The 24,629-nt window shown below is 39.9% G+C and overlaps 1 protein-coding gene across 2 annotated transcripts; it reads right to left on the minus strand.

Annotated features, from left to right (window-relative positions):
• Positions 1–851: 851 nt before the first annotated feature.
• HEATR3 (HEAT repeat containing 3) lies at positions 852–24,221 on the minus strand. 2 transcript variants are annotated; one of them, XM_050311229.1, is made up of 15 exons: positions 24,089–24,221; positions 22,683–22,855; positions 22,088–22,175; positions 21,121–21,233; positions 19,175–19,284; positions 18,277–18,417; positions 17,248–17,531; positions 16,500–16,590; positions 13,083–13,240; positions 11,969–12,051; positions 11,577–11,713; positions 8,875–8,963; positions 7,940–8,083; positions 7,667–7,843; positions 852–6,802 (listed from the first exon to the last, which is right to left on the minus strand). In XM_050311229.1, the coding sequence occupies exons 1-15, from the start codon at positions 24,206–24,208 to the stop codon at positions 6,683–6,685; spliced, it is 2,028 nt and encodes a 675-aa protein (XP_050167186.1). In that variant the 5' UTR covers positions 24,209–24,221; the 3' UTR covers positions 852–6,682. The 2 variants fall into 2 exon arrangements, with proteins under 2 accessions (XP_050167186.1, XP_050167187.1); XM_050311230.1 differs by lacking the exons at positions 22,683–22,855; positions 24,089–24,221 and having other exon boundaries at positions 21,121–21,228.
• Between the last annotated feature and the right edge of the window lie 408 nt (positions 24,222–24,629).

The raw sequence follows: 24,629 nt of genomic DNA on the forward strand, positions 1-24,629 counted from the left end.
CACACGACGCCCCAAACAGCAACACGGAGTAGTGCCAGTTCTTGTCAGACTCCAGTTCTTAGTGTTTTCGTACTACATCCTTAAAACATCTTTAATATCGGCTACAAAGTTTCCAGCACGCTCTGCATGGAGGGCCTGGTGCTTCTTCCCCCAGTTTCAGAATTGGATGGGAGAGGATTTCTCTTTAGGAAGCTGGAGGTGGAGGTTTTGGAATTAAAAAGTCACATTCCAATTCCAAGCGTCCCACGAAGTTTGCAAAGAAGAAGACTTAGCACCACTTCCTGGTGACAACCAAAGCCTGAAGTTTTGGCTTCTCCCCACCATCGCAGAGCAGGAGATTTTGTCCTCAACCCTCCTCTGTTATGTCACAGCATGTCTGATCTGCATTGCCCAAGAGAAAACCACAGCAAGAAGCTGTGGCTGAAATTTGGGGTTTGAGGTGACAAACTTAACTCCTTTTAAAATTAGGATTTGTACCTAAACCTACTACCAAAAGCCAAGTGGAAGCTGGTGGGACTTTAACACATCTTGGAAATGGGGAAAGCCCACTATGAATAACCCTATTTTCCAAATCCCATATTCTTCAGTTATTCTGAGAACTATAAGCATAGCAGGAAAAGATAATGAGAAAGGTCTATTCTAATGTTTCCTGCACATCAAAGATGCAAATAAAAAGGTTTCAATTCATAAACATTTTTTTAATGCAACAAAGAAAAGCGTTAGTCAAATAAAGGGTTTTGTTATCCTTAAGGAGATAACAGTAACAGAAGAAAAAACTGGTTTGTTTTCTTTACTTTTTAAATAAAGTTAATTCTGCAAAACCCCACGATTTGGTCTACACTTGCAGCACGTAAATACAAACAAGTTTTATTATAAGACTGAAGTTTATTAATTTACAGGATTCCTCCGCAGCAACCCCAGTCCCAAGCAAACACAGCCAGGACATGATACAGGTGGTGTAGTACAACAAATGCTTAAGATCAGGAAGTATAGCCAGGGCTAGGCATAAAAAACAAACAAAACCCACACTTAAATATGGTTTGGAGTGTTTTGTTTAATCAACACTCTGAATTTAACTCTTTTACTTACTAAAAAGAGAACTTGCCAGAAAAGGTTATTTAGAAACATCATGCATTTACTGGCTGAATCAGCCATTCTTCCGTTACATTCTGGAAGTGCTTTTCACTCTCCATTTGAAGGGGAGGGGAGGAGGAAAGAGGCCAATGCAATATTCCTCAAAAGTTTAAAAAAAAATCATATGCAGAGGAGAGAGAAAACAATCCTTGATGGGACTTCTATCATAACAGGAACACAAAGCTGGAGAAGGTTTACTGAAATCCCAGTGCATCTTGAAGCGTTGGTACATGATTGATGTGAGCAGCTTGCAACCCCAGGGCTGCATCAGGACTCTCCTTGTGTTGAGAACACGCAGCAGCCACAATCATTCCAACTGCATTTGGATTGTTACAGTAGGATCTTAGTTCACTTCCCAAGCTGTTTGATTTAAGGCCATAACGTAACAGTGATGCAAGTTCCTGAAACCCAGATTTGAGGGGAAATAAAAAGGCATCTTACCATTATCCTTTTGTTTGCAAGTCTCAAACTATGTTTTCTGTGGTCACTGAACTATATCTGTATGTATGACAAAACGCCTCTCACAGAAACAAGAAACTTGCAAAAATAACACAGAAACAAAATCAAATTGAAGTGAATTGACTTAAACACCTCCTATTTTTCCCAGAAGGTACAAAAATTAACTGTTGAATCTATTTGGAAATTAGACCAAAAAAATCCCAGTACTCAAGTAAAAGCTGCTTCAAACAGAAAGGTTCACCATTATTGTCAGCCCTGGTGGAAAAACTTCAAGTTCCTTAATCTGACCTGACTGTCAAGAGTTTTCAGTTTTTGCCAAATACCTTAACGTTATGTATCTTAACAGCATGTCCAGCTCAAACTATATTTAGACTGTTTGTTCAAGTCACCTGTGCCAAAAAGAAACAATTACATTATTTTCAATTACCACTGCCATTGCCTGAATTAGAATTTGCAACAGTAAATGTAAGGCTAGACATTTCTATCCAATCCTCTGGAAAGGCTTCTACTGAAAATCATTTCCTAAGAAAACAGAACTTGAGTTTATGGGCATTTTTGGTTGGTTTTTCGATGTTAATATTCCACAAGATACGCATTTCATTTATAATATTAAAACTACAAACAAATTTTACATTAATTTGTTTTCCAACACAGTTCTTATTTTGTAATTTTATTTTTTAATCTTTTAATTTTTAATATTTTATTTTAATCTCACTTTTTATATATTTTTCTCTTAAAATACAAATATAAACCCAAGCCAAGTAGTACTAGTTGAAGATATTCTTGTTCCTCTGAGATGACAATCCTTAAAAAAACCACATGCTATGCAAAACAATACCTTCAACACACACCATAACCCCCAAATAGTTCAGCTATTGACTCTATTGTGGTAAACAGCCATCTTCTGAATGTCAAGGCATGATGTATAAAAAAAGTACTTCACAACAAATGCCCATTTAAATCTTGCCACTTGTTTCTTTTTGTAGAGAGCAAAAATAAAACCACACAGCAATGATAACTCCTTCTCTACGCAGCTGGGGATTCAATATTTTGCAGGCTGCAGAAACCAAAGCAGCAGCAAATGCCAGGGTCCCACTGCTTCTGAACAGGGCAGGGGGCCCACAGCCCCCCTCACACTCTTTACCTGATACCACAGACCGATGTAAATTCAGCACCTATTCTGGAATTACATCTTAAGACCCAGATTCTGTTGTGCTCAGTGTCAGACAGGGAGACAAATAAAGCAGCAATCCATGCTTTCCAAGGATTGCAGTTTTTAACTGAAGTACAGACAGATGATGCCTTAGGGACCAGAATAAGCAAACAAATTCAGATACCTGTTTTGATACCAGTCTTATCTGTGTGATTACATGAACTGATGAAGATCACTTAAATCTCTTTATTTAGCATCTCTTTACTTATGCTGCACACTGCCTAAATCACTCCAATTTCTGCCACCCTTAAAGTGTCTTCAAGATCTGTCTTTCACTTTGTAGACTGTCAAGGATCTTGCCTTCATCTGAGGCTAACCCAAAACCTATTAAAATAAACCAGTGCCAAAAGAGTGCCCAAAACATTTAATTTGCACATCATCACTTCTGCTGCTGCCTTAATTTTCCGTAATTGTGTCAGAACAACTTTCATAGCCCTAATCTTACAGCTTGGCTCTTCTGTACCTATATATCTCATTTGGCTTTAGGCCCTGATCTGACACTTCTTTAAATCACTGACAACTTCCTTGTCTTTCATAGATGCAAGTCTTCAGAAGTTGTCCATGTCTATTATTCCCATCTTGTCCCTTAGAAGCACGATGTGGTCTCTAAATTAACATACAAATTTTTCGCCTCTCATTCAGACAAAAGCCCTTCATTAGCCATCAGGAACAAATTACACTGAACTGGCAGCTGGGCAGATGATAGAGTAAGATTTTTCCCATTCAGAGAAATAAAAATACAGACATCAAAATATGCAGTTGGCTTATGTTAGAAACCCCAAAGGAAGATGAGGGCTCCATTTTGCCATGGGCCACTGATAAGAGCAATAGACTTTGGCAAAGACCTTACAACATGGGGTATTAGGGAATCACATCTAATGTCATTAATATTAGCGACAGAGTACAAAAACACCTCCCAAGAGCTACAGCTCACCTCTCTACCACCCAAACACACCTGGTGAGCTGGAGACAGGGCCACCTGCTTGTCAGTGTCTCATGCCCTCATCCAAACAGGCCACCAAAGTGCTCTGGTCTCCTCAGATGGAACAGATGAAGGGATTGTTTTAGGGTTTGTATGTCAGGGGTTTAGTACAAACTTGCAAGAAAACAAAATGATTTCCCATATCCTCATTTCTCTTTTAGCTATTCGCTTGAAATGGCATGTGTACCAGAAGACAGAAGCAAGTATTTTAAGCACTAAAAATCATATACTTCTGCAAGCAATATGGTTCATACTATGCACCTAAGACATTCCATTGATCAGTGCATAGCAAAAAAACAATCTCTGCATTCCTACTGCCAGAACAGTGTAAGATCTAAATTCAGTTTGGTTTTTTCACTTGAAGGAAAAAAACATGGTCTGATAGATTGTATTAAGAAAATCATTTTTTGTTGTGGATGCCCTATCTTCTATATATTTATCTGCAACTTTCAAATTTGTATTTGAAGATGAAATGTTTCTTCTCATTATTAACTAAAAGAAAACCCCTAAACAGAAAACAACATACTTTATTTTTCTAACAGTCCCCAGGAACCAGATTCTGACTGCTACACTTGATGTAAAATGTAAAGTCCTACATTTGGGACAGAGTTATCCCTCGAAACAGAGCAGGCTCTTGATTGAATGACCAAAGAGCAGCTTTGGAGAGATGGACCAAAGGGTCCTGTATTGGCAGGAGCATGGCCAGCAGGTTAAGAAAAACAATTACTTCCCTCTATTTAGCACTTATGAGATCACATTTGAGGAAGTGTGTTCAGTTTTGGGCCCCTTAGTACAAGGCACAGTACAGCAGGTCAAGCAGAAAGCCATTAAGATGGTTAGAGGTTTAGAACTCTAGCTAGTACAAGGAAGGGCTAAGGGAGCTGGAAAAGAGGGGAATTTAATTGTTTTCAGCTACCAGATGGGGGTTATGAGATGAAGCCAGACTCTTCAAGGTGGTGTGCAAAGGACAAGAGGTGCATTTGCAGCAGGGGGAAGTTCTACAAGGCACAAAGGGGAAAAGGAAAAAAAAGTATTTCAAGTGAGGGCAGTCAAGCCCCCAAGGCTGCCATAGTTGTAGGATTTCTATCCTGAAAGATGTTCAAGGCATAGCACAACCTATCTGACTCCAGAGACTATACTACGAGACCTCCAGAGATCCTTTCCAATCTAGATCATCTTCCAATTCAATGCAGCACTCAGAAACTGAGAGCAGAACTTCCCACAACAAAGTCCTTTGAGGACTAAACAAATATTACCTTTCATCAGGCTAATATTGTACTATCCTCAGTGAACAGCAAGTATAACTTAGCACTAGGATTAAAATCCACACACTGTGTAGTCTTATGCCATAATCCACCTTTCCCCAGGTGTTACACTCCGGCCCTTTTCACTGCCTGCCCTGCTAAATTCCTGGATAACCTCTCAACCATGCTCCTCACAACTTCTCCTGGATTTCTCCAGGCCATGCTCAGTGACCCTGGAGCCCTCCCAGTCCCACACTCTCACTCGTTTGGTTAGCAGGCATCGCGTCACACATTTCATCCAACTCCTCCAAAGTCACAGTACTGACATGACTTCCAGGCACTAGAGCTGCTTAAACTCATCTTTCACTTTCTCTTGCATTTGACAAAATACCATATGCCAGGATTTCATAAAGTCAGTCATTTGCAAGTTATCCAGTCAGCTCCCAAGTCTGCTTTCCAATCTTAGAGACTGAAATCTAACAAACTGAGCAAATTTGGTCTTTAAAAGTTCCATGCTTAACACCATGGGCAAAATTTTGCCAAAAACTATATGCCTGTGCTAAGACAGTGCATTTAAAGAGAGGGAAAAAACCCCCTCCTATTTCAAAATGCAGCACAACAAAACACTTTTGTGTTTGGTTGTGTTTTGGTTTTTTTTTCTTGAGAAAAATGTGTATGAGAATGAATGAGAGAATCTCATTCAAAGAAACAAAACCAAAGTTCTTGATATATGGAAGTTTACATACAATCTTCAAGAATTGGTGACATTTTTTGAAAATAACAGTTTCTGTATTTTAGAGCTTAAAAATCTCCATTACAAATATTTCTAAAAGGTATTTTAAGCAATTATAAACTTACTTTAGGTAATACCTCAATATAAAAAATGCTTTTTATTTGGCTTATTACTTCCTTGAATTCAAATTCACCCTGACGTAGAATTACAAGGAAGAATGTAAATTAGGAGATTTGATTTTCAGAAACACCAATCGAAATAAAGTAAAACCAGGGAGCTGTGTCTAACTGTAGGATCTGCTTACACAGATTTCCACAGCAAAAAGCTATCATAGTGAATTTATCATGAATGAATCTGAAACAGTTTTCTCCTCAACAAACCTCATGAAATAACAGAACCAAGTGCTGACAGGAATCTACACACACTTGTCACAAACTTCTCTTGGGAAGCCTGCCATAAGTGCCTGTGCAATTCTAGGAACAGGTAAGAGCAAACAGCAAATATGAACATTCTGCCACTGCTCGATTCCCTTAAGTATTTCCTGAGCTTTTTAATTTTTTTTCCTGATCTGGCACATCACCGAGAATATTCTCTAAATTACCTTTTCATGCAATTGTAGTTTTCTGCCAGGGTACATGAAGACTTCTAAATGACGACAGTGGTGCTGTGTACAGACCTCAGGGCTGCAGGAGCACCTTCTTATCACTGCAACCATCTCAGAGTATGCTACAGGTTTTTTTATGCTGGTATGACTTTCACATTGCATCAACCCAAGTGTATAAAAATACTGAACATTACAAAATGTAGTATTAACATTAAAGCAAAACTGCTCTGCTCAGTAAATTTTAGAAGTTCAAAATGGTTATATTTTTGAAAACATTACTCAATAAGGGAAACCTTAAAAGTCCCTCGATGTTTCAAGTTGGAGTTTTCCCTAGTGTCTCCTGATATGCAATGAATCTTCTCAAATTCATCCTCACATTGTCAAGAACACACAGTTGATCAGCACTATATTGTCCTTTGCCTTCTTTTCGCATCTGTAAAACCAAAGAAAGTACATGCTTTACTAATGCAGAGGTTTCTCCTGTCAGATCACTTCAAGTTTACAGCAATTCTGTATATAGGTCTTCTGTCAGGATATGCTACCCATGGCTTTTGAGAACTCCAAGGTGCTCACATGTGCACATGCGGAGCTAGTCAATTTACTATAATACATTGCTGCCTAAAATTAAGCTATTGGTATCATATTTCATTCAAATACCTGAAACATACACTTCTTTTCTGCAGCTTTTTATATGGAAAACCTTGCACATCTAAGGAAACAACTGAGGCACCATCAGGTATATATTTTGTGTGTATAGTGCTTAGCTTTTAGATTATGACAGTCACTCCTCGGGCTTCATCTGACCAAAGAAACAATATGTGACCATCATTCCCTAAGACAAGCATGTACCTAAAATTACAGTTTAGAATGCTGGCCTTGTTATTCTTGAAAACACAAAATACATGGTTTCAGTTAACCAACAGCAGAACAAAAGTATCCACTTGCAACTACAAGAAGTAAAAAACAAAAGATGTCAATGTAACTTCAGAAGAGACTTCTCTCCCACCAATTTAGCTGCACTCCTCCAGAGACACCTGCAGGATTTTTTTACAAATGTTTCTGAACAATGTAGTGATTTGGACATCAATAATACTGACAGTGTATTGCAGATGTTGCAACAGAGGCGCTGCGCCTTGACAGTTCCATGAACTTTAAGGTATTTGCTTTCCTCTAAAGTGGAATATCAGAAAATCACACACTTTTTGGGTTTTTTCCATCTCTTCTAGGAGCCCAAATCTCAAAGCTTTAATGCACATTGTGTGTTGAGACCCTGAGCTGGCTGCATTCGAATGCCTACCCTTGTTCTGAACACTGGCTGAAATTCCTTCAGTGTTGGAAGCAACTTGATCTGCACCGCTGCCTTTTCTGCTTCTTTACCATCTGCAAATACATCAAAAAGTGCATCCAAGGCTTCCCCTGCTACAACAAGAGAAGATTCCTTCATAGCAACTTCAAGAAGAAATTTTCCAATCATCTGAAATAAGAGAGAAAAAATGATTTTTCAACAAGGGAAAATCGAAAGAAATATCAAAATTCATATAGGTTTGCAATGCAAAGTTTGCTTTTTCACCTTTAGCGTTTCAGCTGTATCTTGTCCTTTTGCCAGGACGCTGCCAGAAATTCCAAGGATGCTCACTGCATTCACTCTAACACTGGCATTGCTGCTGTGAATACCAGCCTCACATAAAGCCAACAGCTGCTCAGGAGTCATACACTGCACAGCAAGGGAAGGGAGGGAAAAAAGGAAGACATTTACACTTTCGTGGACATTTTCAAATGTGACATTTAGCTACTCTGCTTTTCCAGAACACAGGGAAATTTATAACAGAGAAATAAAGAGCCCTGGATTATGAAAACTACGTGAATTCTGAAAACGTAATTACCAAGAAAACAGTCAAATTCTCCCTTTTTATTTAAGGTGTTTCTTCCAGAATATAACAAAGGCTGTCATGAAGGTGAAGGAAAAGTTCTAAGCCCAAAGATTTTCACAAATTTACCCTGCTCAATAGCTGCTTCCACCTCATCATAACTAACAGTACAGAAGCTCTCATTTTTCAGTTTAAGGCCAGAAAGGACCAGCAGACTAGTATTATGTCTTGCATAACAAAATGCTTCATTCTTGTATTTAGCTCACTAATTCATGTCCAACCAAGATTCTAGCACAACCAGCTTCAACTAGATGACATCAAGAAATAAAGAATGCACGTTTCTAGGTGCTAATTTACTAAATATTTGTCATTATACCTATCTCCTGAAGATATTACCTGTTTTTTCTGGTTTTGAAATACCTTTCATTTGTTTATGTGTAAGGAAGAGGTAAACAAAAAAGTATTCCTGTAAGGTCCGTGAAAACCCCAAAGAGTTGATGCTATTAAATCTGTTCCCTCAGTGTCTGCACCTGCTAAAATTTTGCACTGCGTTTAAATATTTTTGTTTCAAAAACCTTCCAGCCCAATCTCACACAAATTTGAACCTAACAGAGCATTCAAATCTGAAAGCTTTTACCTGGGAGATGTTCTTTGATGCCGTTGTTTGCAGGAGAGCCCTCAAAGCACTGGTTATGGCTTCCAGGAATTCTGTGTCTGCAGGGAGTTCTGTGAAAGAATTGAACCCAGACACAGAAGTTAAACAGTGAGATGAGGGACACAGGAAGCAAAGAAATACAAATGCCTTAATCCTGTAATTGTTCCTCCAGGTACTACCACAACAGGAAAAGCCAGATTTTCAGAGTAGTCTCTGTAGGCTGTAACCATAGCAATTTGTTGGAATTCAGTATTAACTGCATCTAGAGGTTAGACCACAGCTGGTCCTCATTTTCAGGCACATCCCTGGTTCAGACACTTGTGAGACTCAAGGTATGGTACAAACCAGTGTCATCAGAACAGCAGCTTGAAAACTGGTATAACATGGAGGCCACAATATAGGAACTGAGAAAACTGCAGAAGCTGACTGTGTATTTTACCTCCTTTCTTCTGCCTTCTTGAGCAAGCTTTTTAGACACCCAGAACGTTGGACTCTTTCCAATTCATATAAAGAGCATGTTTTCCGGTGGTTTAATAACATTTCAGGAATGTATGACTCAAACACTGCATTATTCTTGTTTAACTACAAACTCATCAATACCAGCCATCACCTTCAATGAATGTTCTGCACTTCTTCAGGCTTTTTATTTTCTTTTAATGCATTCTTGTTTTCTGGACCATTCCAGATGCAGAACATTTCAATTAATGCAAAGTTCCTCCCTCCCCATGTAAGCAACTAGATCTTTAAGCCTCTTTTTCACCCTGTAAACCACAGGATTCCTTCTAACCACATGTTGGTATTTTATCAACTCTATCTGGCAGTATCCATTACATAGCATTTAACCATTAAAAAATGGGCCCAGGCCGTCAAATTAGTTTTATTAGCACCATCTGTCCTCAGCTTACAACTTCTCCAGCTTCCTCTGAGAACTTTCTGACTATTGCAAAGCTTAATAGGTAGATCCAAAATCTTGGAAGCTGTCTCTTTAAGCATAAGACTAGTATGCTATGTGAACATCCTTGCGTATGTCTTCACTGATATTTTCATTTCTGCATTTTAGTTTTTCAAGAACTACACTCTCAGTAGCAATGTTCCCATGGACTGATCACATGCTTTTAAAGACACCGAGAAAAAAGTGTGTTTTGCAGGCAGATGCATTTTCAAACATTAATGCAGTGTCATTCTACACACTACAGCAAAGAACTACAAATGCTGCATCTGTGGCTACAAAGGGAGACACTGGAACAAAGGGAAGGAAACTGAGCTTCTCGATCTTCTAAGAGACAAGAAATGACAAAGCCACACATACGCTCAACTTCAACAGATCTGTCTCAGGGAAAATGTCTTCTGACAAATTTGAGAATTGGCAGGCTTTTCCAGCCTCCAAGAATATCTCTTCTCTTTTGAAAAGCCATCATCACTTACCTTATAACAAAAACAGATTATCAGAACAGTCTGCATGAAGCCAAGCCTGTCAGGGACCCAGATCACCAGGGAACCATATCATCAGTTTGGAACCAGCTGGGGTTTTCTTGCCCGCCCCCCTCTTTTTTTTTTTGTTAAATCTCAGTTCAGCTTCTCTCATGTCAGTAACAGAGATCACAGAGTAAATGGTCCAACAGGATTATTGAAATGATGCTGATCTCATGTATAGGATTCCAGGAAGTGGCTGGAAATGCCAAGTGCTGCACAGACCATCCAATAATAGTGATACTATCAGATGTATGGGGAAACCTTCACAGTATCTCTATGAAATAATGCACCTTGGAGGATCTATAGTGGATATATTCTAGTGTTTACCAGGATACATCACAGAATCAATGAGGCTGGAAAAAGACCTACGAGATCATCGAGTCCAACCTATGACTGACCACGGCACTCAGCGCCACATCCAGTCTTTCCTTAAACACTTCCATGGACAGTGACTCCACCACCTCCCTGGGCAGTCCATTCCAATTCTAAATATATTAAATATATATATATGATATTCTAAAATAGTATGAAATTTATTACCTTCTCCATTGAAATCAAACCAGAACAGGACATGGAGTAGCTTTAATATTTAGTCATAAAAACGTTGCACGTTTTCATACTACAAATATCTTTTCAATAAAGCTGTGCCATCATAAGCATAAAGCATGTCCTGGAGACAAGGTGGCTGCTCTCTTTCCTACTATAACAACCACGTACATTTTCTTTTTTTGCAACAACCGCCTTTGCTATAAATTTATAAGATTCCTAGAAAAAAGTTATGTGAAAGATTGCGCTAGATATCCTCTTTTTAACATCTCTTTAGGCAAGCTAGCCAGCACATTCAAAAAAATGCCCTATCTTCTTCATGGCTTGTCTGATTGATGAAAAACTGTTATCACAAACATGATCAAGCAAAGAGTTCTGGTCTCAGCAAGGCAGGATTCATCCACTAAGTGATTTTTTTGTGGACCCAGATGTAAAGCAGATTCTTGCATTAAGAGCAGACTTGCTTGAGGTGCAGTTTGGATAAACACATCTTATCAGGACATATTGTTTTTCCAGCACATTTCCAACAGTCAGTATCCTTATACTGAAAGACCAAAGAGATACAATTAGTAATTAAATGGCATTAGAACTTAACTTATATGGCTACCTTATACCTATATGATCAGCAAAGGGGGTCAGCAAGTCCCCTCTACTAAACATCTTACCTGTTTTAGAAAAGATCAGCTGTGAGAGATGCTGTGAAAGGGACTGAAGTGCTGAAGCTCCTCCAAGACAATCCACATCCGACACTAGCAAAATGCTATGAAGACATGTTAAAGCTCTGCACTGCACTGCATTCAGTCTGAAACAAACAAAAAAAGCACTTAGCAGATCCCTTTGAAAACACATTGAAATATACATAAGAATCTTGAATTAATTAAGTCTGTGATCTGATGTGCAGTTTACAAAAGCATTTTTATCTCTTTATTCAAAATCATATATCAGATCTGCCAGTACTCAGATCTTAAAAGTAACCCAAAGATGGAAAATCCTTCTAAGAGTTCTAAGACAACTGAATATAAATGAAAAATAGTAAGAGAGACAATGAAATTCCTACTTTTTAATTAATGGTTTCCAAGACGGATTGTGCATACAGATGTCTAGAGCAACACTGTTCGGAAAAGCAGTTTTTTCAAGAATCTGAGGAGGGGAAAAAGAAATGTTTAGCAATAAAGCCTTTTTTTTAATATATTTTGTTATAGTGTGTTTGGAGGGAAGACTGAAATTTTATCTTGATTCAAACAGATACTGTAAACTAGGTATTTCAAAGCTTTCCAGGCAGCAAGTGTCTCACCTGCTAAAAACGTCAGCATTTTCCTCAATCACTCAAATGGTGCAATTATACCCTGAGTTTAGCATAGCATATTAAAGGTATCTACCTCTACTGAACAACAGGTGATTTTCTAGGTCTCTGCTATTCTTTCTTATTTGGTTCTTTCTTCTTACAGATGCCACTACAGAATTTTCAGATAGCTGCAAGTGTAGAAGGCCTTGCCATAAAATTCCCGGTATTAAGTACAAAAAGCCTTCAAAGTTTTCATCTCGCACCTTAATGTCTTAGGTTGGAATTCTACAACGCTGCTGAACCAGCAGAGCAACAATTCAAATAACAAACTCCATCTTTACAACCCCAAATAAAAATGAGCAAAACAACTCTGAAACAAAAACATCTAAAATCCTGTCAGTGTCAAATACTGTCCTTCAGACACTTTCTACAAACAGGGGAAGAGGAACTTGTACTTTTTCAGTGCTGACTGTTGCCATTCACACGTTACTTCCACCTCATTTAGTTAATATGGAAATCTGGCAGTCATGTTTTGCCGAAGTTCCCTTTCTTTTGGCAGGTAATCTTTTTCATGTCCAAATCAAGGACTAACACCCTTTGTATTTTGGGAAAAAAACCAAAAAAACCAAAAAACAACAAATTAAAAGAAACTCCACCAGCTTTCTGAAACGCTATTCTGTTTCAACTTACATGAAGAATTGTTTAGGTCAAGACAGCTCATGCAATGATGCACTGTCTCTAGGCCAAAAAATGTGAAGCTAAACTAAAAAAAAAATATTTCTTTCCTTCAGGTGGATTGGGATAATTTCCTTGCCTAACCTGAGATATAAAGCAGGAAATAGGGGAAGACTGTGCCATGTGTTGGAAATAAAACAGAAAACACTACCTTCTTTGGAATGAGGTTGTTCAGAAATGCTGAGTGAACCTCATCAGAGAGGCACAGGGGAGTCATCAGCAGCCCCCCTCCCTCATTGTATGAGTTTTCCATGAACAAGTCACTTTCATCACTGCTGGAGAGTTCTTCCCACTCATCATCAGAGGGATCTGAGGACACAAGACAGACTTGTAAATGTAACAACCCTCACACAATAGGTATCCTACTTCTCAATTGTACTCGACTCCACCTCTTAGTTTAGGAATCTTTAAGTTCTTGGGCTCTATGAACTCCTCACAAACCAAGTGCCACTAAGCCACAGTCCTAAATATTTTATGAAAAAGATATTTTATATTCACTCAGGCAACAAGTATTCTCATGAGAGAGGCTCTTCATACACAGGTATTTTAATCTGTGATATTAACAATGGGTCACTTAAAAATATCAAAAAAGGTATAGAAGAAACTTCATAAAGATTTACTAAGATTTGAATTTGGATTGCACCGTTTCAATTTTTGAGGTAGATTCAAGCATCAGATACACTGGTTTAACTGTACTGAGTAAAAAAGTTAAGGTAATTGTTTCCTCTAGCAGTACTGAAGCCACAGACAGATGTCCTCTGCCTGGGCAGTAACTGGGCTGGATGAAGATGTTACTGTCTCCACAGCAAGGCCACTTGAAAGGAAAAGATGACAGCAAAACAAGCCAAAGCAAGCTAAATAACCTCTGACAGTCATTTCAGGCAACATATTTAAAGTAAGTTAAGCTAGGTTTAGTCTTAAACCTGAACTAGATTTATACTTACAGATCTAGTAGAGTAAGTCATGTAAGGGCAATCACACGTGGTGAGAGGAGCTGAGGTCGTATTACCAACAGGCTACTGTAAAGTGAATAATCTGTCCACAGCTAAAGCCAGGCTTGGCCTAACAAGCACAAGCTCACTTCATAATTTATATTTAAACTGATATAACCACGTCCACAGGGTTCACACAGATTTATCAAAAGTTGTTTTAAACCTGGTTACATTTTAACTGGTGTTTACCCAGGTCCTAAGTCTAGAGGTTGGACTGATCCTCCTCTCTAGACGATGAAAGCTCTGCCTGCGTACACAGGTCAGGACATTTAACTACTGCAATGAAAAAATATCAGATTCACCAAGTAATCTCGTCTAACAACACAGATTCTCCTGAGATGTAGGAGGTCCTGTAGTAACTATAGTAACAGCCATGCCACTTCCATGGCAAAAGGTAAAGTCACTTAAAATACAGCAAGAAAGATGTAAATTAATGCATTTCTCCTGTACCGTGCAGAAATTAAGAATTTATTTGAAGGTCGTGGCTATTGTTTATCTGATGCAAAGTAACTCATCAAGCTGCAGCAACTTGACAACACAGGTATCTTCTGTTACTTATGGTAATCTCAAATTAATTCTGCAGCCATAATACGTTGGTGTTAACAGCCTTTCCATGAGAAAATGGTTGTCTTTTATGTTTTACCAGGCCATGGCAGCAAGAAACATGAAAACAAAGCAAACATCCCCTTAAGTCTCTTGCCTCTTGCAGAAAAATTCCATGTGCATCTTTACAAAGCAAATAAAAATCTCCTTTGAAAACTAAATGATAAGAATATGAGCTGACAATGCAACTCAGCAACAACAAAGACAGCAGTGACCAGGGCAGAGCGGGAACTGTGATCTAGAACATCGGCTATGATCACATTTCTTGTAATGTTCTGGGAAACACAGAGTCATTTCCAGTGGCAATCCCATCTTAACTAGCACTGGTAACCTCTGAACTGCAGACTGGACAGCAATGCTGGAGCCTCCTGGCTTCCTGCCCATGTCCCCGTCAAGGGGAGAGCACTCTGCTTCTCCCAAACGCAGGCCAGTGCTCAGTAAAACACATCTCTTGCCAGCCTGGTTATTTCCCTCAGTTCTGTAGCAAGCCAAGTGTTTGTATGAATTCAGCATAATGGTTAAAGCTATTTTAGTCCTCAAATAACTTGAAAATTAAATGAACAGCTGCTTCTGGATTCCTCTTAATTTCTACAGCCTATGTTTCTGTCTGTCCATGAATGGGTAAAGAACTGCAGTGCAATATAACACAATCAACCTTACATTATACTGAGTGAATGGCAGAATATGCAGCTTATCCACAAGAGATTTTCCAATTAAAAGAAAAAACTTATGAATTACAGCTCATTAGATGAAAAATACAGTTATGAAAGGAGTTTCATACATGAGACACAGAATTTCCTTGCGTTGCAAGAGAAAAAAAAAAATCACCATTGGGAATAACTCGGTATTACTGTGGATTCTATCAGAACCTGAAAGTTTAACTCAGTTATCTCCTAGACAATTACTTTTGCATCAGGCTAAAACTGTAACCGAAGTTTTTAGGTGTTGAAGGATTTAGGGAATTAATTTTGTTTGGTTATCGGCATTTTTAATTAGAATTTGATAATCTCTCATTTCTTTTCCTGAAGATGAGGACAAAAGCTATCAAACCTGAGTATCAGAGTTCATAAAAGATATAGAATATCTATTTCCTACTTCCCTCCAAATAACAGCCTTTCTTCTCCTCAAAAAACCTCATGAAGGCAGAGCTCCGAAAGCCTAAATCTACATTGTTGCCAAAGTTGCATGCAAAAGTTGTATCTACTCCTAATTTTGCAACACTTGTACAATGGCCAGTCTTCGCGAGCGAAGATCCGGGGAAGGTCTTTCCACCTTCCAGCCTGCGCATTGGATTTTTTAGGTGAGACACAGTGTGCGCGGAACTGAGCCCACCCTTTAATCCTAAGGTTCATCTGCCGGGGCCAAGCGAGCTTGGACGGTGGCAGCGAGGTCCTTAGGACGTAGGTGGGTTGCCTTTAAGGGCTAACGAGCCCCACCTGCCCGGGAGTGGCCCTGACCGGGAATCGAACCCGGGTCTCCGCAGTGATAGCGCGGCGCCTTTACCACTAGACCACCAGGGGCTCCGCAACACTTGTAGTATCAACACTAAATCGAAGCTACAAGACTTATCTGCTTTAAAAAAAAAAAATCAAGGGCCCCATCCTGCAATAAGATTCACACACATATTGTATCAGAAGAACACTCAGACCACGCTCTAACCGAACAAAGATTTTACTGCAACACTTCAGGAAATATCTCTTTGCCGCAAGTGCTTTTTTGTTGTAATTAAATGTTGGCACATAGTAGTACCGTGCAAAAAAGAAAAAAAACATTTAAGCAGCATAAATCACTTAAATGAAAAAACCCACTTGAAATAGTAATAGAAATTACAACCTAATCTGCCCCCCTCTGATGAGGGTATCAGGGACAATACGCCTGAGTGTGTTTGCCTTTAAAAGCCAAGATGACTACACGTGACCTATTCAAAAACAAAACACACCACAACACTTGCAATGAAAGACATTCCTACAAACCTTCACTGCAGCACATATTAACAATGATTTCCAGAGCAGTCTGCTGAGCCGTCAGTAAAGCTGTCACTTCTTCCAGTTCCCACTTATCAGACTAGAAAATAAAAACATGAACCAAATTTGATTTTGTAAAACAACATTTAAGTGCAACTTAAATTACCCAAGCTGTCAGCTAAAATTATAGTCCAGCCATTTTCTCTTCTCATTCTACACCAAAACTTGCTAAAAGCCCCACAAAACCAAGAGGCGTAAGCTACCACATCTCTGTCGGATGTTCCAGAGCAAATTTTATCTTCAAGAAATACCATCTGCACTACAGCTGTAAGGGAAAAAAATTACCTAAAGCCCTAACAGAAACATATATTCCTGTTACCCTTTTCCCTTTGCATCTGTAAACCTTTGAGCCACCTTCACTCATGACTGAATGGCTACAAATCTCACTTGCTGTAAACAGAAATCAAAATTCCTGCAGCAGCTGCAGGTAGAAGTGTCAGGTAAGCCTATACCTTCCACTGGAGGAAAACCATGGAAATGCGCTTTCCTGATGTGGTTGTGCAACTTGGCCACATTGGAACAAGTTGTGCTGAAATTTTCCATGCTCATCTTTGAGGTTTTCGCTAAAATAGCCAAGCTATTTGAGAACCAGTGTTAGTAACACTCACAGGTCATTTCCTCTGGCCAGTGCTGAGTCAAGACTAGTCCAAAGCTCAGCCAAAAGCACAAATCCCAACAGCCAGCCAGCCACACTTACCGGAAGTAAATCTGAAACATCATTTTCTCTCCTGAGTTTTCCTTTTGGTATTTCTTCCATGTTATCATCTTCACTCAAAACACAGTTGTCCACCACATCACTCATGTTTTCCTCTGTTTCTGCTTCCACAGTAAGTTTTAACCTGTTTTTTTCAGCTTCATTCATACGAATAATTGTTTCACCAGCATCTATTGCTAACGATTCTGAAAAAATCTTCAGGATCGCATTAACCATGCTTCCCAGGCTGCCTGGTGGAATGGTATCCTTGATATTCCAGATAGTGCCTAAATATGAGATAACCAAAATATAAAAATTACTAATGTACTCAGTTCTCTGTAATAGTCATATATTTTGTAAGGACACAACCTGCACTACTTAAAATAAACAATGATTACATTCAGTATAAATGCTGAAGTCTTTGCTTTACAGATTTGTATTTTTTTCTGTTTAGCATTTCATATACTCATCTCTAATAACTGCTATGCCCACATTTTAAACTCAGGTAAATTTCAGCACATACGTAACTACAGAATATTTATGTGGACTGACCTCGGTATCACTTTGTACCTGATAATAAATCCACATGAGAGAATTTTCTAAGGATTCTCAAAATTAATTTATTACACTCCAGTATCAAAAATCACAATGGTTAAACATCCAAGGCTACAAGAAGAATGCAAAGTAGAGAATCTGAGTTAAAAATCTACACCTATTAAGATCAAAACTGCTCCTGTACCACTCATTATTGACCCGTTTCACTGCTGAAAACCAAATAAGCAGATAAAATGCTTTATCACCCTGATCAGGGACTGAATTTAGAGTCAAGTATTTAAGACAGTTTCAAAACTAGTTGTAAAATCTGTTTGCAGTTCCAAAAGGCAGATATATAACCTCATGAACTATCTGTATGGGCTTTGACAATCAGATGTCCAAACTTCAGTCGAGAAGCCTAAGCTTTCTGTGCTTCCCACCCCCCTTTACCTGCCGTGCTCCCCTTCACAGAGCAGTGAGCACCCTCGAGCACCGTACCTGCTATCAGTGTTCTCAGAAGGACATGCTTCATTGTGCTCTCTGCACACAACATCACTGTTTCCAATACTTGCTGTGCAGAAGCATTAAATGAAGAAAGAAGGTCTGGATTATCTTCTGTCACCGCCTGCAAACAGTTTGCTGCAGCAAACAACAAGAACAAACATAGTTAACAAACCCAACAGTATAGCTTTCACTCTCCTAATGAAAAAGCATTATCTTCCTGCAAGCTGGAGTAATGAAACGTTGAAAGGAAAAAAAAATTCATGCAGCATCAAGTTGTAATGGTACAACACTGCTCTCACAATCTGTGTTTTAGATTAAAAGACACTCTGTGGCAAACCTGTACACAAAACAAATGAGGACAATAACATATCAGACATGGAATTGGCTGTACTAATTTCAGCTACTCCAAAATAGATTTCTCCATTGTATACTGACTAGTGACAACATAATAAATGTTGGGACCACACACACCTGTATGACCATTGTAAGACTATAATAACAATACTACTAATAAAACCATACTGAAAGTGATAGGAGTTGTTTGGGGTTTTTTTAGATGGACTATGTCCTTTGCTCAACAAACTAAATCCTCCACTACCAAAACCCAAAACCAAAATTAAAAACACTGCCCCCCTCTAGACCCCTCTTTCCACAAAATTTTTCCTCCCATGTAACCACCAATAAGTCATCGTCCTTTGGACTGAAAACAAGCACAACAGATGCAAACTTCTGAATCATGTGCTGTTCAAAAATGAATTTTAAATCTTATATTCAGTGTAAAGCTCAGCAGTCCTAAGACAGGTGCATTATGTGTGTAAAATCAATGTTACGTTTATACAGTAAAGAAAAAAAAAGTATCTTTAAATCCTTATCTCCTCCTTTTACCACTTACCTACTGAAATAGCCAGATCCACATTTGTGGAGAATTTCTTCATGTAATGTAACACAGCCTCCAGACACCCTTCTTTATTGAATATGTACACGGCGGTGTTGTTGCATTCACTAATGTATGAAAAAGATTAATTAAAACACTTTTCCCAGGAAAAAAAATACTGTAACAATGTTTTAAGTACCTCATACTCACTATTACTCAGAGTTATAAAAACTATGTAGGAATTATGCATTAGTCAAAGAGCTATTCTTCGTTACTGAGGTTATGATCAACTCTGTGTAAATATGCTGAAAGAGAAACTGCAAAATCCTGGCCACTTTTGAGGAAAGTTGGCTTCTACCAGCTGCTTCCTCATACACAGTGTTTGGGAGTTTATTTGGGAGTCTAAATACAAATGTGGACGAGTCCACTCAGAGAGTGAAAGGAAGCTGCAGGCTATAAGCCAGCCCAAGGCTTTCTGCAGGCACAGAAAACTTCACCCACAAACCTACTGACCAGAGTTGCTGCCTCTCACATCAATATTCATTCACTCCATAAAATGACTGCTCTTATCATTCAGACATGCATTCACTTTAATTATTTAACAGTGGAATTTGTGTTTCTTCAAGCTTTCCACAGTTATTCCCTATTTTAAACTAATATATTGATATAAGACTAATTCAAACTAAAAAAATCATAGGACCTAATCGGCTACAAGGATCTTCAAATATTTATTTCTGGAAATATTATATCTCAGCACCAGTGCCAGCCCCAATTTTATCTATGCTAAGTAGCAAACTTAGCAATGTATCTATGCTAAGTAGCAAACTTAGCAATGAAGTCAGTAGTTCATGTTCATTGCCACAAAGTTCAAAATACAGAGGTGATTCATATCTCACTTAATGATTATAGTTCCTGTTCCAAAGCACTGACTACAAAAGCAAAAAAAAAAAAAAAAAAAAAAGAACACATAACATTGTTGAGTCAGAGTCACAAAGGGTCATGTACTCTGTGCAAGGTGCTGAGCATGCAGTTTCTCTACTGTTCTAGACTCCAATTCCTAAAAAAAAAAAAAAAATCCCAATTTAGAAATAAGGCCTCAAGCCAGCAGCCATACCACAGAGTCAGGCAGAGAGGCAGCTCCACTGAAACACTGTACAACACTAAAGCACACCCTGTATGCACCAAGGTGTGTAACGATGTGCAGTTGTTAAAAAATGAAGAGAAACAACACAAAACTCAAGAAAAACTTTCAGAATATGTTTTTATCACTTCAGTGTTCATAGTCATTCCTGTATTAAGTGTTGCTGTTTTTCTTCCTTCACCTGGTGTTTCCAACACAAATATTAATTGAACAATTCACATTATTTCTCACATAATTAAGTAGATTTGTATCAGTGTCTCAGTAACCAAGGGATAGTTGGTTCAAACATTTAATATTAGCTTTTGGGATGACCTGTAGAGGGAGGAAGTAGTATAAGAAGTCCTCATATTCCCAGAGCACTGGAGTCCAGATCAGAATTTAACTTTCTCCATCTCTCATAGCACAATAAGGATCTACAGGAACTGAATGCAAGACATCCCAACCCAATCCCAACCCAAACTGCACAGCAGGTTATGACAGAACATGTCCAGAAAACAAAATCAGAACTCAGGATGAACAACCAATAGAAAAAAAATTCGTCACTCTCCTAAAACTAATGACCAACTTAATGGACTTCTAGAATCCTTAATTTAAAAAAGTAATTTATGGCAGAAGATAAACCTGTATTTCCAATCAGATTAGGGCTCACCATTATTAAAGGAAGGCACATGTAGGAGCAACACAATCAGAAATCAGAATCAGCAACTGGATACATCTTCCCATGCCAGGACAGTCATTTCTTTTCTGCCTCAATTACCAGGCTACTTTTCAGGAATAATTTAATTTAGTTTGTCTAAAAGGCCAGTGTTTACACAGCACTTACCATATATTCCACAGCAAATTAATAGCTTCATTGGCTATGTCTTCAATATAATTTTTGTTTGTCTCTCTGCATTTCTTTGGAGACAGCTGGTTAGCATCTAACTCAGTGCTACACTACAACAAAACAAGAAAACCAGTGTTGGGAAACAATCAAGCCACAGTGTTTAATACCAGAAAACCTGACTAGTTTCCTATTCTTTAAGAAAATTGGGCAATAATGGAATTGAATCATCAGCAACTTTTCTCTTGTAGAAAGACTCTTATACTATTTGCTTTGCATTCAGTAGTCTTTAGAAGAATTTTTTAATTAAAAAACTTTACAATTTTAGAACCCCAGGCGCTATTTCTTGCTAATAGTCTGTATGCCACTGTCAACAGTTCTTTCTAACCACAAAGACTAATTCAGCTAATATCTTGCTATGCTTTACAATAATGCTATTACTCATTTTAAAATGGGGAAGAAACATACAGAAAATGATGGTATTGCTCAAGGCTGCTCATACAAAGACAGATTTCCAAACTGCACTGCAACACCTGGACCAAACAAAGAACAGGTATTCAGTACAAGTTATCCTACAGTACCCAGCTGTAAACCCAAGCTTTTATTCAGACAGAACTGCTCACCAAAAAAACCACACTAGAATAATACTGCAACATAAATGTTGGACCTGGATTTTGACTGACACAATAAACTAGTCTTGATTAACTCTCCAGACCCAAAATCTCCAGACTTTTCATGCAAAAATTATCCCAGGGTGCAAGCCTCACCACAGACCAAAATTAGCTGGTCAGGAGACAGAAGCTAGTGGTGTGAAATCTCTGGAATAATTTTTGTACCATTAAATCTATTGAAAATTCTTCTAAAATATCTTTTAAATATCTTAATAATTGATTACAAAAATTTAACTATTTTTGTAAGTGGGGATAATTCAATGGCTAGATAAGTTTTAAAATCAGAATAAACACACCTCTTTCAGAAGTGCAACAAGGGGTGTCATAATGTCCTTTGTCACCATGTCATCACAGACTTCAAATCCTCCACAAGCGCTTAGATTTCTGAGGAAAACAAAAAAAGTAATGCTTTGGATTAGATACAACACTTTCCAGGAATGTTTCAAAAAATCAGATATTCTATATTCTCCTCTAAAGGTTATGGTACTTTTTGTTTTAAAATCAATTTGCTCAATCAGTAACTTTAGTCTTCTACCTACTACCAAAGAATAACTTTGGCAGTAGGAAAAGAATATTTTCACTTACTTGTCAAGCGCAACACGAAGGATTATGGGTACTAAAACATCAAGACACAAAGTGCCATATGAACTGCATTCAAGTCCTCTGTATTTCTTCATAAAGCATACATTTCCAGCATAAAGCCTGCTCCTGACATTAGAGTATCATGGAGCAAGAAAACCCCCTCTCTTGTGGACTTTAGCTGATGTGTGCATACCTACTGAGGCCAGAGCTAAAGCAAGACATGCTGGCATTCAAGTTCATGGCTGTCAACAGCAAAACCCCACTGTTTTCCGTCCTATGCCAGGATTACCCCATTCTAACTCTGCTTACCGGAGAGCACCTGCAGCTGTTTCCCGAACAGCTAAGCTGTGATCCATCAGCAACGGCCCCAAACACCGCACAACGTCCCTCTGCAGGAAGGCTGGGATGACATGCTTCTGCTGCAACAGCTTGGAAATACTGGCACAGGCATACTCTCTCACTTCAGCACTTGGATGCTGCAGCTGGGGAGACACAAACAGGGCAGATCAGGTTGAGGGAAAAGGTAGCTGGAAGCTTTACTGCTCCTGAATGGAAGCAAGAGCTTTTAACTTCCATGAAAGTTTACAAATCTTTGCCTGTGTTGTGTGTTAACTATATGACTAAATAAACACCGTTCTGGGTGTTTAACAAGAGAGCCATAGTCCAGACACAGATTTGACACTAGCTGGCACCGGTGAGACCCCATATCTACTTTCAATTACCATGTATTTAAAAGAAAAAAGGAACGAGTCGGTAGGAATATAAAACACATGACACCATAAAGAAAAATAGAAGAATTAAAAAATAATAATAAAAAAACCATAGCCTTTAGATTAAGAGCATCTGCTTAACAAAGAGAAGCAAGTGTTCTCTACATCCATAAGATGATGCTGACTTGTGCTGTAACAGGGGTTTAGGTGAGATGTAAGAATTTCAGACATAAAAATGACAGAGCAGCTGAAGTGTATATCCTGGAAGGTCATGTAGTTTGTTGAAAACCTAACAGAAAATATAAACGTCTACTGAAGAGCAGAGTAGAAGAGTGGTACATCACATCCTACCTCACTGACACTGATAGAAGTGCCTCAGCTCATCCTCACCTCTGCCTTTATATACTTTCTCTCAATTTTCAGACTAAATAGGTCAGTCCAGAAGAGTAATCAAGCAGTGATTTGTTCAATGAGTTCAGTTCGGTAAAGTGAACAAAGATTCAATTACTTGAGGGGAAAACAGATTTTTGCTTCTGATTCTAAAGTCACGTGTGCAAGACGAGTTTTACATCACTTTTCATCTGCAATGCTTAACCCAGAACCAAGACTGCGGCCTACATAAGTGGCTACAAGTCATTTTTCCGCGTTTCCATCAGTTATCCCTCACGTACGGCTCACTGACTCATCGCTCTGACCACCTGTAGAACTCTCCCGTAGAGAGGAGGAGGAGTGGCGAACAAACCCAAGCACCGCCGGAGCTGCCTCCCAGCCCCTCCCGGGACGAGGGGCAGCGCCGCCTCCCGCCCGCCGCAGGAGGCGATACCCGGGATCTCCCGGTGCCGCCCCGCCCCGCCGAGCCGCGGGCGCAGCCGGGAGAGCGCGGGGCGGGAGGGACGGGCGGCGGCCCCGCCGGGCTGCTCGGCTTGTCCCCGCCGCGGGGGCGGCCCCAACCCTCTCCCCCCGCACCCGCTGCCCCGAGAGAGGGTCGCGCCCCGCCGCCCGCACCTTGTCCAGCAGCTCCGCCGCCGGCTCCTCCTCGGGGCCGGGCTCGCCGTGCGGGCGCTGCGCGGGCCCGGCGGGGCCGAGGGCTGGGCGGCGGAACCGCCGCGCGCGGCTCTTGCCCATGGCTGCGCTCGGCGCCGGCGCGAACACGTGTGCGGCCCCGCGCACGCGCCGCCCCCGCCCCGCCCCGCCCCGCCCGGCGAGCACCGCGAGGCACAGGCCCGCACCAGGAACACCCGCACCCCGCACCCACGGAACACACACCGCAACCTGCACCCCCACCCACGGAACACACAGCGCACCCGCACCCCGCACCCACGGAACACACAGCGCAACCCGCACCCCCGCACCCACGGAACACACAGCGCAACCCGCGCACCCCGCACCCACGGAACACACAGCGCAACCCGCACCCCCCGCACCCACGGAACACACAGCGCACCCGCACCCACGGCACCCCGCACCCACGGAACACACAGCGCACACCGCACCCCGGCACCCCGCACCCACGGCACCCCGCTCCTGCCTCGGGGTACGCCGGACC

The sequence above is a fragment of the Myiozetetes cayanensis genome, unplaced genomic scaffold, assembly GCF_022539395.1.
Source record: "Myiozetetes cayanensis isolate MyiCay16 unplaced genomic scaffold, myiCay2020 scf16, whole genome shotgun sequence".
In the NCBI taxonomy this organism is placed as follows: Eukaryota; Metazoa; Chordata; class Aves; order Passeriformes; family Tyrannidae; genus Myiozetetes; species Myiozetetes cayanensis.

What these genes read in the sequence shown, in the direction of transcription:
- HEATR3 (XM_050311229.1), bottom strand. Translation starts at nt 24,208, where the DNA reads ATGGGCAAGAGCCGCGCGCGGCGGTTCCGCCGCCCAGCCCTCGGCCCC. An exon ending in ACAGCTGCAGGTGCTCTCCG is followed by an intron (nt 22,176 to 22,682) that starts GTAAGCAGAGTT and finishes TGTTTTCCTCAG; the next exon opens with AAATCTAAGCGCTTGTGGAG. An exon ending in AGCCAGTGTTCAGAACAAGG is followed by an intron (nt 6,803 to 7,666) that starts GTAGGCATTCGA and finishes TTGGTTTTACAG; the next exon opens with ATGCGAAAAGAAGGCAAAGG.